This window comes from Mustela putorius, unplaced genomic scaffold (assembly GCF_011764305.1).
Source record: "Mustela putorius furo isolate JIRA1106 unplaced genomic scaffold, ASM1176430v1.1 tig00000876_pilon_pilon_pilon, whole genome shotgun sequence".
NCBI classification, from domain to species: domain Eukaryota; kingdom Metazoa; phylum Chordata; class Mammalia; order Carnivora; family Mustelidae; genus Mustela; species Mustela putorius.
In genome coordinates, this window is record NW_025421506.1 from 5,290,622 (window position 1) to 5,307,284 (window position 16,663).

The 16,663-nt window shown below is 53.1% G+C and overlaps 1 protein-coding gene across 6 annotated transcripts in view; it reads right to left on the reverse strand.

The window, feature by feature from the left end:
- PTCH1 (patched 1) overlaps positions 1-11,613 on the reverse strand; it is a 70,487-nt gene extending 58,874 nt beyond the window's left edge. For 2 of the 6 annotated variants that reach the window (XM_045086110.1, XM_004777398.2), the window contains exons 1-2: positions 3,270-3,467; positions 1,419-1,611 (exon numbers count right to left, since the gene is read on the reverse strand). In XM_045086110.1, coding sequence (XP_044942045.1) covers positions 1,419-1,611; positions 3,270-3,467 — 391 coding nt within the window. The other 4 variants (XM_004777395.3, XM_004777396.3, XM_004777397.3 and 1 more) reach the window with 4 other exon arrangements.
- Between the last annotated feature and the right edge of the window lie 5,050 nt (positions 11,614-16,663).

The following is a 16,663-nucleotide window of genomic DNA, read 5'->3' on the forward strand; positions in this document are numbered from 1 at the left end:
TATTATTTTAATTGTCACTTTTCAATTAAAGACTCCACCATATGCTTGCAAAACACTGAGAGCTGAATTTTCACAAACAAGGTAAACTTAACAAAATATTCTCCAAGGTTAGTTTTCCAACAGCATTCTGAAAGGGATCACTGACGTCATCACACATAAAACTCTTAGGCTTCCAAATTTTGTGTTAAGTAGCTCTCACTAGGAATGCTCCAGATTCTCTAGTTTGAAATGTCTACATAATTACCTCAATCCTTCCTTCCCATCTCATTGTAAGAGATATCCAAAAGCAGTATGTAGGGGTTAAAATATTTCCAAATAGCAAGACTGTTACTTTCCAGAAAAAGAATAAAAAACAAAACAAAACAAAACAAAATAAAAAACAACCAAAAACCAAAAAACCCATATCACCAAAAGAATGTAAAATGTTTCCTTCGCGATGGGCGAGGGGGATCTATTTTAAATTTACAACTGTTTAAAAAAAAAAAAAAAAGGGCTTCAAGAACCCCCAAATTGAAGAATGTTGGATAAAAGACTGGCAGAGCCCCTTGGAGAGCTCCTGTGTGGCCCCTCCCTCCAAACCCGAGTTCTTAAAAAAACACATTTCTTCTTTCAGCCTGCAAAACGCAGCCCTGCCCCGAAATCATTCCATTTATAAAGCCCCCACCCTCGAGGAAACATTAATCTACTTTGCAAACATGCGTTCCAGTCTATGCTTTGCTGTTTTTTTTTTCAATTCCTTTCCTCCCCACCCCCACTTTTTTTTTTTTTTTGGTACCTTGAGACAAATGTTTTTTTCCCCCAGAGTTGAAAGCTGTCCAAAAACAGGACCACACACGCCGCCGCCTCCGCAGGCCCGCGCTGCGCCCGCCCCCCGCCCTCCCCCGCGCGGCGGCCGCGGCCGCCGGGGGCGCGCACACTCCTTCCAGCCGGAGGGGTGGCCTCTCTCTGCACCCCCCCGCTTCTTTCTCTTTGGACGCGGTGGGTGGGGGTGGGGGAGGGAAGGACGCCGAGGACGAGCGCCCGGAGCCGACAGGCCTTCCCCCAGCAGCGTCTCAGGCGCAGCAGAGGCGAGCGGCGGCGACGGCAGGCCCCGGGGACCCCCGGGCGCGCGGAGTGGTCCGGCCCGCGGAGGGGCCCCGCGCCCCCGCCGGCCCGCCCTCGCCACTCTCTCCCACAACACCTAGCAAAGCGCAGCGCCCCGAGTAGATTACAGCGCGGCCTTTGTCGGGCGGGCCTGGCTCCCGGCCAGGCGCCCAAACAATAAACAATTCCCCCTGGTGCGGGCAGGGGGTTCTCGCTCGCCACAGAAAGGCTCTAGGTGTATGCTGGCAAATATCTTTATCAGTTGGAAGGAGGAAGGGAAAGGGGCCCGGGCTGGGGGGACGAGAGGGCGCCGCGGCGGGCGCTGGGTCTCTTACCTTCCACCCACAGCTCCTCCACGTTGGTTTCGAGATTAGCTGCCTTTAATCCCACAGCGAAGGCCCCAAATATGAGGAGGCCCACAACCAAGAACTTCCCGCAGTTTTTTTGAATGTAACAGCCCAGTTTAAACAAGAGTCTCTGAAACTTCGCTCTCAGCCACAGCGGCGCTTTCCGGCCAGTAGCTTTCCCCTGAGGATGAAGCAGAAGGGAGGAGTGAGCGCTGGGGAGTCGCGGCCCGCGCGCCCACGCCCGCTTGCGCGCACCCGCCCGCGGACCCGCGACAGCCGTGGGGAGGTGGGGGTGCCCTTGGGCCTGGATCCCAGGCTGGCCCGGGGTAACGCGAGCGGCGTGGGGAGGCCTGGCCGTAAATAAAAGTCGGGATGCAGCGTGGGAGCTGCACCTTGGCGACAGCAGGGGCGCCCCCACGCACGACCCGCGTAGCCTCCCCGAAGGTGTCTTGGGGGCGCTGGGGAGAAGGGCTGCAAGAACAGAGGGAAGGGGAAGCCAAGGCAAACAGGAGAGAAGTCACTCAACAGAGGCAATCTTCACACGGGAGCTGGGAAGGGAGGGGCTGCGGAATGTCTGCGTTGGAGCCCACCATTTAAGAACCAGCAAACCACGGGTCGCTTCCCCGCAAGTCGAGGGCCATCCCTCACCCCTCTCCGGGTGCCCCCGCAGGGAAGGGGGCTGGGGGACGAGCTCGCTCTGTGAAAAATGTATTGCGGGCTTCCCGACCTTGACCCCCGCCCGGCGTGGTAGTAAGTGGGGATCCACGTGGTGAGCGCGGCCGCCGGAGCTCACTCGCGACGCATTTCCAAAGCGTTGGGAGACGCTGTGTGAGCTGAATTAGGAAGTGGGGCAGCCATCTGTAACTTACGACAATATTTGTGATCGGAAGAGGGCGGCCACATGGATCTTTCCCTCCTCTCCCTTCCCATCTGGTTAAACGTAAAAAGTAGCCAAGTGCACAGGGAAAGGGCCCAGGCCGGCGCAGGCGGGGGTCCTGGCTGGGCTGTGGCTGCTCCCGGCGGCGGCGTTTCCCCGGCGCTGGCCGCTGCCCCGGCGGGCCCCCGTCTGGGTGCTCGCCTTCCCCGGATTCCACACATTTCAGCGAGCCTCGTAAACACAATGAACCCGGCCGCTTGGCAGGACCGGCACCGCGGATTTAAGGTGGCAATTTGTTTACAACTTTCCCTTTCCCCCCAGGCTCTGAGAAGAGGTGGCTCAAAAACTAAAAAGGCAGACGGGAGATGCCCTCTTCCAAGGATAATTTTTAAGGGGGCCGAGATTTCATGCTCAACAAAAGCAAAACCCGCTGCCAAAAAAGGAAACCACCTTTATTTCGGCTCCCTCCCCCCCTCCTCTCTCCGCCTCCCTCCACTACGCCTCCCCCTCCAAGATGTTAAGAAATGTGGCAGCATTACAGGGGTTTAGGTTGCAAATAGGGGCTGGGGCGCGGGAGCAGGGTTCTCTGGGGTTGAGGGCACTGGGCAGTGCCGCGCTGTGGCCGCCCTCGAGGTGGTCCACTGTGGACCGCTTTCCAGTGCTCCGGAAAAGGCAAGCCGGGGAGGGCGCGTACACACGCGTACGTACACACACACACACACACACACACACACCCTCCACCCCCTGCGGACCTCAGACAGCCCTTTCCTCCGAGGACCGGAGGGAGGGTTTGAATTTTTCAATCCCCACTTGTCTGCCTCTTTTCCTGGAGAGGTGTGTGTGAGTGCTAGCGTGCGTGCGTGCGCGCGTGCGTGTGTGTGTGTGTATGTGTGTGGCGGGGGTGATCCCAAAGAGGAAGAGGAGGGAAGAGTGGGAGGAGAGGAGAAGAGTCTGAAATGCACCTTGGAAATCTGCTCCAGAGCGAAGGCGGCGTCGCAGTAGCTGGGCCGGTGCAGATAGTCCCGGTCCAGCGCGGCGTTGCGGCGCAGCCCCCCGGTCCGTCTGCGCCTCCCTCCGCCAGCCGGCCGACCCGGGGCCCCGCTGCAGCTGCCGCCGCCGCCGCCGTCCTGGGACTCGGCGGCGTTACCAGCCGAGGCCATGTTGCCGCCGCCGCCGCCGCCGCCGCCGCCGCGGGAACCGAGGCTTCCCGGGCGGCCCGGCGCACTGCTGCCGCCGCTGCGGGCTCCCGGCGCGCCCGGGCGCTCGGATGGCGAGGACGCTGCTGGCCGCCGGCAGTTCGGGCTGGGGCTCCGGTTGACAGACCTGCTGCTGTTGCTGCTGCTGCCGCTGCTGCTGCTGCTCACACGGCGGGCGCTGCTGCCGCTGCGGCCGCAGCTGCTGCCGGGGAGTCAGACCCTGCGCCTTCCATTGCCACATTGCGCGGGGGTCCCGAGGTCTCTGCGGCCGCCGCTGCCCACATCCAGTTCTCGGGAGGGCGAGAGCCGGCGCGCGGAGCCAGCCTGTCCTTCGGACGCTAGCGCGGCGCTCCTCGAGATCCCCAACTCCCCCTACCCGCCCCCCGCCCCGCGCCGCGACCCCTTCACTGCAGAAAGCGCCAGCAAATCCCCGCCGCTCCCGCCGGCCTCGCCGGCTCCCTCGGCGCCTCCCGGGTCGCTCGAGCGGCCGCGGAGGGTAAGCGCAGAGCCACCGCCGCGGGGTCCGTGGGTGCCCAGTGGGTCTCAGCGCTGCCGGGCCGGGGCAGCCGCCGCCGCCGCTCCTCTCGCGGCGGCTGCTGCTGGCGGTGGCGGCTCCTGAAGCTGCTGCTCGGGCTGCTCGGGCTCTGGCTGCTGGGTTCGCGGTGGCTGTTCGGTCCCGGACTCTGCTTTCTTGTGCTCCTCGCCGACCCGCTGGACCATTCTGCCCCAGTGCAGCGCGCCTCACTCGCTCCCGGGACTTGGGGACTCCGCTCTGTGTGTGTGCAGCGGGCAGCGGCCGCAGCAGCTCCTTGATTCAATAGATGAGATGGAAGAAGAAAAAAAAGAACTCTCTCCATTTGGAGAAAGAGGAGGAGGAGGGGTGGGGGTGGAGGGGGAGAGACCGAGCGAAAGAGAAAAAGGCTGGAGCTCCCGCCCCCGGGGCTGTCAGATGGCTTGGGTTTCTGCGACGCGATTGGCTCGCGGAGGGCAGAAATTACTCAGCAAACATGACTATTATTAGCTGCTTAGCAACAGCTCACCAAAGTAGAGAGACCACCCAGGTAGGCAACCCCAGTGTGTGCATCCCCGGCTTCGGGGGGAGCCTCCGAGAGCGCCAACCTTCTCGCATGCAATACTTCCATTAAGGAATGCTCCCCCCTCCCTTTTCTTTCTTATTCTTTTTCTTTTCAACAGTGTCTTCTTTTTGTAAGACGCCTTTTGCGCGCGCACACACACTCACACACACACATACACCCACGAGCATTTGCCTCGCGATAGACACGGGGGGAAATGTAATATTTTTTTAAGCGCTTAAACAATTTCTGAAATTCCTCAAAGAAAACCCTTTCAGAGGCACCTTGGCCTCAAGCTGCAGCAAATACTGGGAGGTCCGGCTTGAATTCCCAGGCCTGCACCAATAATGACAGGGTGGTGGATAGGGCGGCAGTGTGTGCCAGATTTTTTTTTTTCTCCTCTCTTTTCTTTTCTAACTAAAGAGAAGACTTAGGCTCTCGCAGGGAACAACGCCTCGCATTAAGATAAACAAAATGGAAAGTTAAAGAGGAGAGTAAGGACGTTGGGAAAAGCCACCCTTTCTTAAAATCCTCCCCCCACCCCACCCCAAAACCCAAAGCAGCACAGTCCCCGTTTGAAGGAGTCAGTTTTTAAAGCAATCTTGTGGAGGCAGAGGCGTTTTTATTTGAATCTTTAATGTGACATATGTAAAAGAGAAACAACAGAATCCTTTTAACAACCGGGAGCAACGGAATTGTTCCACTGAGAAAGAGAAAAAAGTTTCCCTGACTATTCGGGGTTCGTTTGGACTTCCCCTTTTCTTACCCGTATGCCCTTGTTTAAATTATTTAAAGTCCGTTTTAAACGCCCCCCCCAAACTGGTACGCATCCTGTTATATTTAATAATAGCGTGACGTTGGGGAGAATAAAGGCTTTGATGTTGGATTCATTCGAAACAAATTGTGCGCTGATTGCGAGGACTTGTCAGTACACTGCGGCCAGTGTCACCGAGACATCCCGGAGATTCGCTTCCCGTTGGGGAAGAAAACACGCAACCCTCTGAAGTGGATCTTGCGGCCAGAGACAAATTAAACTACCTACATAGTTCCGCTTTTTATTTAAAAATGTAATTCTTGAAGAGCGTAATTTGTTTTTCTTGTTTGCAAATTATGAAATCCTCCCTGAGATAGGGACCAGACCCACAAACTCTCGATTCTGCTTCATTTTACTATTTTTCCCTTTCTTTTTTCAAAACGTGGTTGAACTGCAGAGGGAGACCCGCGCAGCTAGAAGCCGACTGCAGCCGTGAAATGGGGCAGTGTGGCTTTAAGATGCACACGGTGTGTGTTCATTGAAAAAAAAGAAGAAAGAAAGGAAAGGAAAGAAAGAAACCCAGATGGAGGGAAAGGGGGAGGAGCGGGGGGAGAAGGCGGAGCCCACGCGACCACGTGACCCAGGGCCGGGCCGGGGCTGCGCGCGCTGGGCGGCCGGCCGGCCTGAGCGCGCGCACCCGAGCTCCGGGACTCCCCGCGCGGCCCAGGCGGAGCAGGTAGGGAAGTCGGTGCGCTTGGCTCGAGCTGGGCTGACTCCAAGTCTCCAGCGCGGCCTCCCGGGAGCCCAGACTAGGCTCGCGCCCCGCCAGCGCGGACAGACGTGCCGGACGCGCCGTAGTACATTCCTGAAGGCGGTCCGGCCCCCTTACGTTGCCCAATGTCCGCGCGGCCTCCCCGCGGCCGGCCAATGGCCGAGCGCACGGGTCCCTTCCCCTTCAGCGGCTGGGTGTCCGCGGTCCCGGCCTGGAGGGGACTGCAGCGGGGCGCGCAGGCCACCGGGATAGCCCACGCGGCTCTCTCGGGGGGCTGGTCGGCAGCCCTCCCCGCCCTCCTCCTTCCTCTTTGGCGGTTCCCCCTCCCTCCTTCTTTCCCTCTCCCCTTTCTCCTTCCTCTTTCACCCCTTTCTCCTTCCTCTCTCTCCAGCCTCACCACCTTCCTTCTAGCTTTTTCTCCCTCCTGGTTTCGTGGGAGGCCCTGTCTCCTGAATTCCAAACCAGCGGAACGTGTGCGGTACCCCGGGCGGGGAAGGGTGTCCCGTACGATAGAGACAAAGACAGCATAAGTGTCTGAGGATGTTTAAGAGATCTAGAGGAGGACCGGAGTACCGGGCCAGCGCGGAAATTCAAAACTCAAAACTCCGGAGGAGCACGTGATTGTGTGCGCCGCTCTGGAAGGGCTGTTAAAATCCAGAAGCGAAGGCAAGCACCATGCAATTAAAATGGCACATAAATAAATAACATCGCAGGAGGATGGGGCTCGACACGTAGCGAGTTTAATCTTGAAGCGATATCCTGATTTTTGTTATGTTTGCTAAAGAACATAAAGTAGGAAAGGAGATTTATTCCAACTTTTCTTACTGAGTGGTTCTGCAGACGTTTCAAGTCAAACTATTACATGCTTGCCGCTGGAAATTATTTTTTAGAGAGTTGGGGGTTGTACCCCTAGTTTTACGTGTCAGTCTGTTTGTATTTACATCGTGCTGTATATAGCAAGGTAATCATGTTAGTCATAGGTTGCTACGTTTGTCTCTTCAAATTCCTTTGCAGCATTTTAGACCAAAACATTAGTTGTGCCTCCCAGTCTTACAGCAATTTCAGTTAGCTGCTTGGATTATGGAATTCTAAAATGAAATTATAGGCTGTGTACTCATCGTGGTTCCTTATTACTCTCTGCGCGCAGCTGCATATCCTCTTGTGCTGACTGCTGCTACGTGTGCACCATTTCAGTGGCAAAGCCTTTTCCACTCGGGCTCATTTCCCTTAGTTTGACTTAATTCCTAAACGTTTTGAACATTGATCTCCCGGGTTCTCAGCGCCCTCAGCCTCCTCACCCGCTGTTTGATAGGTTAACTTTTCAGCATCTCAGACAATAGTCCCGGCCTGTAAATTCTACGGATAGGTTCCAGGACGCAGTCCCCAGCCTGGGCTCTAACAAGCGCTATCTTAATCTCCCCACCCCCACCCGCCGCTTCCCCTGTGGTCTGCTTTTTTCATACACAGAGATGAATTACTTTGAGGATCTAATTGGCCTTGTTTCTGTAACGTTTTAAGAAAGGGAAGAGGAGCCAGTGTAAAAGCCTGCTCGACTTGGGTGGTCAGGGCTGAGGCTGCCCCCAATTTGCCTCATTGCTGATGCATGCGAGTGCGACATTCCCAGGGATAATGTTGTTCCTAATCAATCTGCCCTTATTTACATTTGTAAGCGTTGCCGGCTTTAATATGCATGCCCTGTGCAGGGGACCGCTGCGCCACACCGGGTTTGTTAACTTCAACCATAAGAATGCTCCAGACCTGAGGTGAGGCTGGCTGGAGGAGCCAGGTCTGTGAAGGTGTCTGCTGGGAAGACAGACCCTTTAGTGGCCTGTCTGCAGCGTGTCTCCCCTCCTGAGAGTTACCAAATTAAGTGAGAGCTTGGGGCCTTTTCAACCAGTAGTAGTTGCTGGCCCTCTTTGGAGAAACCCTTGAGTGTTCTGTTTCCCCTTTCCAAGTAGAGGGGAATGCATCATATCAATGCATCACTTGTCACTTAGGTCTTCCCACCATACTCTAAGACTTCATAGGACTCCGTAGTTTTCAGATTTCCTTAAACTTTTAAAATATGAATATGAAATTATTTCCCCTTCTCTGCTCCAATACTTAAAATATCTGTGGCCACACCACACACATCTCAAAAATGACATCCGATTATCCAAGTGATAACATTGAAATGAAACATCTGCCCATTGTATTTGGACATTCCAATGATAAGCAATTGTGGGAGCTGGACTAGGTTGACTAATGAGAAACCATTGTGAGATTTAACTTTTCACTGGTTTCTCAGATCCAGCTAAATGGATCTTTAAAATCTAGTGTAATTTAGCTACTTTTTGCAAAGTAGAAATGAATAAACAGGTTAATGTATTCTGGTAAATTGACCTTTGGGCATTGTTATAATTTTGCCTGAGTTTAATATTCTTTTTCACAAATGCAAAGAATTGCAAATGTTACATGAAGTCCCACAGTGTGCCTGTTGAGTGTGCCTGGGATGGGGAGAGGAACTGGGGATTTGATGTAATAGTCTATTTCTGGGTGGGGAGCCCAGGGTAGAGGATGTGAATGATGGGCTAGAGCCTGAGCGGTTGAAAGCAGGTACTTTGGATAAGGAGTCTAGACTTAGTTCCAGCAGTATGCCACCATCCACCACATTTTCTTGGCTCTCTAAGAATGCCTTATTATTTTCTCATTGGCAGCTTTTGTATTTACTTAAAAGGTGATGGTAGAAAATGAGTCTAAAAGGTTTCAGGGGAGAGGGGGGATAAAAAGATTCAGCAGCCACAGAATGAGAAACCCCTGAGCATGACTCCCCTCCTCTTTCCCTTCTACCTTCTGTTTCCTCCCCCTATTCCCTCCTCCCCAGGACTGGAGGAAAGGGAACAGCTCTAGCCAACTTGTCAAAATAATGCTGCTAATTACCCCTGATCTCCTTTAATGGGAAGCTGCTCCCAATTCTACAATGGAGTAAATGAGGGGTCTACAGCACAAACTCAGGAGCATTGGCATTTTTTGAGCCTGCAGTGAGCTTGGGATGGGGCAGAGGGTGGCAGAGGAGAGATGTCCTGAGAAGGTCCCAGAAATCTCCACATTTATTACTCCAGGTTCAAATACTAGCTTGAAAAGGGGAATTAGACTTTATGCGATGCCAAAGCTTTTGGTCACCAACTACAGAGAAAATGTTTAGAGCCTAGAGTGAAGTTGAAAGAAAACATAGCATTGATCCTTGTACTGATTTTCCCCCTTCTCAAATATCTTCTTCGCCACATTATTCCAGTGGATAGAGATGTAGTCTAGAAAGACCCAGACTCTGAACATTTTTTTTTCTCCATCTCTCTCTTGCCTCATCTCTATCTCCCCATCTAATATATCTATATCAAGCTTTGCATTTGGCAGAAGGCACACCATTCATTTCAGTGATCTCTGCCATTGGGTCTTGCATGAAAAAGAAGCTGAGCAACATGATCCCTTTGACCCACTGCTGGAGCAACAAATTTATTAGAGATATAGGCATGAGAAATGAAAGGGAAGTAAAACAATTCCAGCTTATTGTGTGTCTTTCTTTCATACTGCTAATCCGGTTTACACATCACGCCTACATGTCTCAATAGGGCTTTATACACTGTGGCAGAGGCGGGAGAAAATAAAAGGTGTGTGTGTGAGAGAGAGGGAGAGAAGAGAGGAATGAGGATAAAAACAGGGAAGACAGATATTTTAATCCATATTGAATTGCTTCATCAGTTTTCCTATCTGTAGAAAGTTGAAGACAATTTATAAAACGTATTTCCCCCCCCCCCCACGAAATAAATCCAAATGGTGTGAACTCCTGTTGAAATAGCTTGTTAGATTAGGACTAGATTATAACCAGAAATTAGATACACTTCTCACAGTGAGTTCGAAATGAAGCTAATACCCCAAATTGAGAATGGGCCTATTGGTGTCCACCTTAATTCAACATTTTAATATAAAAGATCTTGGACCCAAAGGCATTTTACACCCTTGTGGAAGAAAGCTGGGTGACAGCTGGAACACACACAAACTCACAATTGAAAGCCCCTTGTTTTACAACATGGGGGCACAATGCACCTGAGGCAACGATTTATCCGGAGGTACCACCCAGAAATAATAAGTTACAGTAACAAAGGATGACACCAAAAAGCATTGTCTTTCTTTGTGAAGGCAATTACTTGCATGTTGAACTACTGGCAGGGAAAAAAAAATTGAACACAAAGAATGCTGAAAAAGGACTATTGTAGTTTAAGACCTCAGTTATACAATTATTAAATATTTAGGGCCGCCCATTGTGGGTCTTTATTATTTATGTCTGGTTCTTTTAGAGTTCCCCTCCCAAGGGAGGAAGGAGGGATAAAAATGAAGAAGACAGTCTTCTCTCCCAGGTCTAGAAAAGAGAGGTCTCTCTGGGTGTCTTCCACAGGCAACAATCCATATGGTTCTTCTTAGGTGTTGGAAACTGAGATCTGAAAACTTTGGACTGATTGCTCATCCACACACTAGGCGTCATTGTTAACACGGACTAAAATATCCGGAGGCATAGCATGTCATCCCAGAGGTACAGTCTCTGGAAGTCCTGTGGTCCCGGGGTTGGCATCGGGTCTAAAGGGGTCTGAGTCAGCCCGCCCCACCTCAGGGCTCCCCTGAGGCCACACTCAGCACCAGCTAGCCGCCGACCTCTTTAATGGGTGGCAGGCACCAGAAGGCTTGGTATGCCGTGGCCGCAACCGCCAACACGTACCTCTCTCTCACCCGTGGCCCCTTCCTGAACTCAGAAAAGCACCCCGGCCTTTTTTCCCACCAACGGCGGAGGGGGCGGGGGGGGCATGTGTGCGCTCTGGGTTTCTAAGGTGCTGCTCGGCTAGCCCCGGGTGTCGCCCTGAGGCGTGCGGGAGCGTGCGCGCGTGGCCTCCAGCAGGTCTCCACGAGCACCACCGAGACGAGAGGGCTGGCTCCGGTGCGCGCGCGCCCTCGCCCCCCCCACCCACCCCAGCGCTGTCACTCTCGGCACCAGCCCTTCCGACCCAGCTCTGCCTCCGCTGGCGAGTCGGGAGCCACCAGCAGGCTGAGGAGCGGAAGCCAAGGTGGCGACCCTTTCAAGCGTGAAAATGGGATCCCAGGCGACCCCCTCCGTGAGAACTCCCCCCGGAGCCGTTCCCCGGCCCGGCCCGCCGCGGTCGGCCCCCTCCCCGCCCCGCGGGGCCGGCCTCGGGGGGCGGGGGCCCGCGGCGAGTGAGTGAGCGAGCGCGGAGACGCGGGCCGGCGCTCCCGCGCCCCGGCGGCGCAGCCCACCCAGCCCCGCGGCCCCGGCGCGCCCGCCCCTCCCGCCGACCCTCCGTCCGCCGCGCGGGGCGCCCGGCCCCGTAAACCCCGCGGCCCCGGGGCGCACGCGGCGCAAGGGCGAGGCGGCGGTGGCCGCGCCGGCTGCACTCACCATAGCCGGCCGTCAAGCCCTGCCCGGAGCGCGGGTGCCGATGGCGCGGACGCTGGGCTTGGGTTTCACATCAATTCCTTTTTTGCCCTCGCCCCCCTCTCCTGGTGCTCCGCTCCTCCGTCTTCTCCCCGTCTTCCCTCGTCTCCCCCTAGCCTTGTCGCTGCGGGTCTCTTTGTCTTCCCTGTCGTCGTCTTTTTCTCTGTCTTCGTCTTCGTCTTCTCCTCCTCCTCCGTCTTTACAAAAGGAACGGAAAGTGTAAAAACCCCGGCGCACTGGGCCGCCGGAGGCTTTCGGCGGAGTGCAGCGCGGACTCACAATTACAAGCCTGTTTCTATTAAGCAGTTCCATGGCCCTCGGCGTGGGTGGTCTGCCGCGCCATAGGCAGGACCTGTCAGGGTCACGTGACAGATCCGAAAACTTTACCCCTTTACAATAAACTCAAGGAAAGCAAAGTAAACTCGAGGAACGTGCTATCAGCACAGCCCTCCTGGGTAAACAGGCGCTCCCCTCCCCGCCTTCCTGGGAGGCGCCCAGCCGCGCGAGCTCCAGCGAGCCCTGCTCGCCCCCTCCCCGCCCCCCGCGGTCCTGTCTGCGGGGGGCCGCCAGGCAGGGGGTCTCGGCTAGCCACCTCGCCTTCCCCACCTTGCGGTCTCCCACCGCTGCCCCCCACCCAGCCCCACGTTCTTTGCTAACATTGAGCTGATCGCCCGAACCCGGGGGCGGGGGTTGCTAGGGGAGCAGGGAAGCTCACTGCAGCATCCCCAGCGCTCCGGGAAATGCGGGGAGCCCAGAGCGCTGCCCAACACCACCACCTTGCCTGTCCTCAATTCTCAAAGCCCTTTCCTGCTCACATTCCCACGGAAGTCCTGAGAAGCTGGGAGCATTCTGGTTGACAGGCCTACAGGCTGACAGGGAGGCAGGGAGCCAGGGAAGCCGGGCCGATAACAAGAGCCTCCCTGGGGAAACGTTCAGTGCACCAAGATGTATGTGGATTCGCGTCTTTTCTGTCCGAGGTCCCTGGGAAGCTGCTGCTTCTAAAGAGACCAAGGTGGAGTCCCTTGGAAACCAAGATTGGTAGCTGGCTGAGGAATTACTAATTGATATTTGCTTTTTTTTCCCTTCCAGTGACTGTGGTTTTTGGGGTATGCCACCCAAATGCTCCCACCCACGCTGCCTTCCCAAACGAGGCAAAGCTTGGGTGATGGGGTTAGACGGAAGTGCCTCTGTGCTGAAGGGCTCTCAGCCTCTTGCCCTAAATGGAAAAGCCCTACTCTGGAAAGACCCTGCCAGTGTTTAACATTTCATCTGCTCTACCCTGCAGGGTAGACTTGTGTTTCACACACAGCTGCAAGGTGCTATTTTAAATGGTCCACATTATGAATATAGATGAATTACAGATGGGAGGAGGGTGAGATAATTTATTGAAAATATTAAGAGTTAACTAGCTGGTCTTTTAGGTAAAGCCAGCCTTTCCTCATGTCGTTCTGGGCTGACAGTATTATTAAACACACACACACACACACACACACACACACACACACACACAACACCTAGGAGTCACAATTTGTCTCCCTCCCCTCCAAAGATGATATACCATTCTTTAATTAGGTTATTTGAGTTTCCAGAGGGCATATGTTTGAGATGCATTAAGTAATTAAGCATTGGAATGCTGGGCAGCCCTGTGAATTAGGCTGGACCAGAAAGTCATTTCATACCAATTGACTTTAGTAAAAAATGGTCTTAAATGGATATTACCCATTTATCCAAGCTGAGCATGGATTCTAAGAGTCATAATAATTGGAAAAACAAACCCACCAACGTTTCTTTTAAGAAATACTACATTTTGGGGCGCCTGGGTGGCTCAGTGGGTTAAGCCTCTGCCTTTGGCTCAGGTCATGATCTCAGGGTCCTGGGATCGAGCCCCCGCATCGGGCTCAGAGAGCCCGCTTCCCCCTCTCTCTGCCTACTTGTGATCTCTGTCTGTCAAATAAATAAATGAAATCTTAAAAAAAAAAAAAAAGAAAAGAAACGCTACATTTTGGTGTCATATCAAAGACTTTATTCATACCTTGGTATAAACTTGGGTGGGGTGAGAAAAAGGAATATAAAAATACTTCTCCAAATAGAGTAGTCTAGACTATGAAAGAGAAAGGGGGATAAGAAAAAAAGAGAAACAGCTTAGCAAAAGACATTTAAATGGCCCACAATATCAAGTCGATAGGTATGCTAATTTTGCAAAGAAATTCCAGCAGACCCGTGGAATTTGCTTTTCCTAATTAAAATGACACCCCCCACCCCAACATCCCCTTCCTCTGCCCTCTGAAAGCAAGCTTGGCTACAGGCTTCTTGAGTACCCTGCCAAGGTTAATAATCAGAGATAGATCCAGGTTTAGTGGGGCCTGATGCTTATGTAGTTTGGGATTGGGGGAGGAGGGTGATGTGCTTCTTTAGAAACTCAAAATTACAAGCCCAAAATCAGTACTTGGCTTTGGAAGGGGTCTGTTCAGGATAGAGGCCTGAAGCCCTGTGAGCTTCCTGCCCCCCTTTATAGTGCAGAACAGGGAGATTACAGAGCTCCCCAGATTTTGTGGTCTTGCATCCATTAGTTAAGATGGAATGTGTTCATATTATGTCCTATTTCAGTCAAATGCTTTAAAACTGGGAGCAAAGACAGCTTTGAGTGCAAGTAGTTGGAGTTGGCCTGTGGAAATGTAAAGAATCAGGGAGAACAGCTTTGGTGTTGGAACCTAAAAGGTCAGTAAGGAGGGGAACTCACTGGAAATTCTTTCTCCCAAGAGCAGCCTGCCCTTTTCCTTCCTCTGAAATCAGTTTTTGAAAATAACCTCAGTGCTGTGCCTCTCTTCCATCTACTCTTAGATGTTAGAAACCTTAAATCATCAAGTCTGAGATACATGTTCTGCAGGGCCCAGAGCCCCATGTGTAGTTACCTTCTGGCATTTCTCTGAGACTCCCCACCAGGGCAGGCTCTTTCTCATTAAACAGCTGCCTCTACCCTTCTGAAGTTGCTTGTGCCCCATCCCTTCCTGCAAAACCAGCTATGGCGCTGCTCAGTCTGATAACCCACTTGGCGTGGAGGTGTCAGTGACTGACAAGGCTTCCAGACGGCAGAGCTCAGCTCTAGCCTCTGAGTCTGATAAGCCAACTGACATCAAGGTGTTAATGGCTGACCAGGGCTCCCTAGGCAGCATTTTTACAGGTTAACTTGGACTTGTGGAACCAAACCCCGAGGAATAATTCTGAAGTTGGAGATTTCAGGGCATTGGGCAGGACCTGATGGAGCCACTGGGGACATATCAAAAGAGGGGACAAAGGAGGAACTTCTTGAAACAGGTCTGAAACAAATCGCATGGGTGTAACCAAGTCTGTGGCAGGGCAAGGTCATCCCTTGGCTTTGCTCGTCTTTGTGAGTATCTGTTGCTACTTGAGAAACAGTTGTTACCCTTGTTGCGCATGTACACACAGAAGCGGGCGCGTGTGCATGTGGACACAGTTTTCATTCTGCGTCCCCCTCTTCCCTGGCTCCTGCCAAACACTTTCACTCAATCCCTCTCTCAGAGCAACCTCCAGCAACTAGAACCCTTCACATGGATAACTGAGGGTTCAGAGGAAACATTTGTCCACATCTAAGAAGCCATCCACCACTGTTGCACACACTCCTCTTGGGTGCATCCATCCTTTGATCTTGGATCAGACGGATGGAGCTCTCATAAAAAGCAGTTTGCTCCGTGTCGGGATTCCAATTCTAAAATGATCACCCAACTTCACCTCCTGCCTCCTTCCTGTCAGGAAGATACCCCCAGCCAAGCCAACTTGGAGAATGAGGCTTTGAAGACTGGAGGGGTAGGGAATATTTAAAGGTGGTTGGTTGGAATTGGGAGGCCGGGTGAGCAACTGAATAGCAGTGCTAAAACACTGAAGCAGTCAAAGGAGAGCTGTCTGAAGTGAAGAGGTAAAGCAGGATTGCAGCACGGAAAAATCTTAACAAACAGCTTGCGAACAGAAGGGTGGGGTGAGATCTGGAAAGTCGAAACTGAAGGCTCCAGGGGCCCCCATTGCTAAATGGGGAGGCTCACAGAGGCACTGGCATGTCCAGAGATGGGACAGCAATCTCAGGACAAGAAGAAACAGGAAGAGAAAGCTACCAGTGGAACCCATACCTCAAAAAATGAAACTTAAAGCAAGTTGCTTACTCTTGGCAACTGATGTCCACATAGGACTTCTTCTGATGACAGTCCCCTATGTGGAAGGTCCACAGGGGACAAGCCTTGCCCATGATGAATGTGGTAAGAAGGAAATGCCAAAGAGTTGTAAACCGTGGGAAGCAGGTGTGGCGAGGCAGGCCAATGGGGACTTGGACAGTGACAGTGACAGAATGGGGTCAGGGCCAGGAGAAGCAAACAGCTTATCACAATGAAGCAGGTCAGAAAACTTACCACAAACTTCTAATTGTACCTAGGAAGGCTAACAAACATAGTCAATGGAGTCAATGTTAAAAAACAGCCTCTGCCTGCCCCAAAATGCTGTTTTACAGAACTGGCATTCTTGCCACTCAGAATTCCTCATTTGTCTTGATTGAGATGGGTAGGAAGAGGCACAAACCTGAACGCGCTTACCTGTGCTACCTGACGGAAACTCCGGAGAGGTGAGCCAGGATTCATGTTCATGCTGTAAGTGACAGGAGTGTGAGAAGCAAAGGCTCCATGTGGGTGAGATTTCAGGGGGAAAGTTTGAGGTGGGAAGGGTGAAACATCCTTGAGCCTTGTCACTATACTGTCTTCTGGGGGCTACTCAGCCACTTGAGCAGGACTGTTGGTAGCTCTGAAGAACCCTCACATATACAGAGAGTTCCTCTCCTTGTGTCTGTGAGGAAGACCTCTCTGAGGAGCACGGGCCTGGAGAGATCCCGGCAGCCCCATGGGGAGGGCCCTGGGGCCAGGGGCACCTTCTCCTGCAACTATGCCCAGTCCTTGATAGAGGCCTGTGTTTGTGGGAGTGGGGGGTGGAGACCCGGCTCTGCCTGCCCTGCCATCTGACCCCAGGGGTGACGCCTTCCCCTCCGTACCTGGATTAGCTTGCTGGAGTTGCCATAACCAAGTA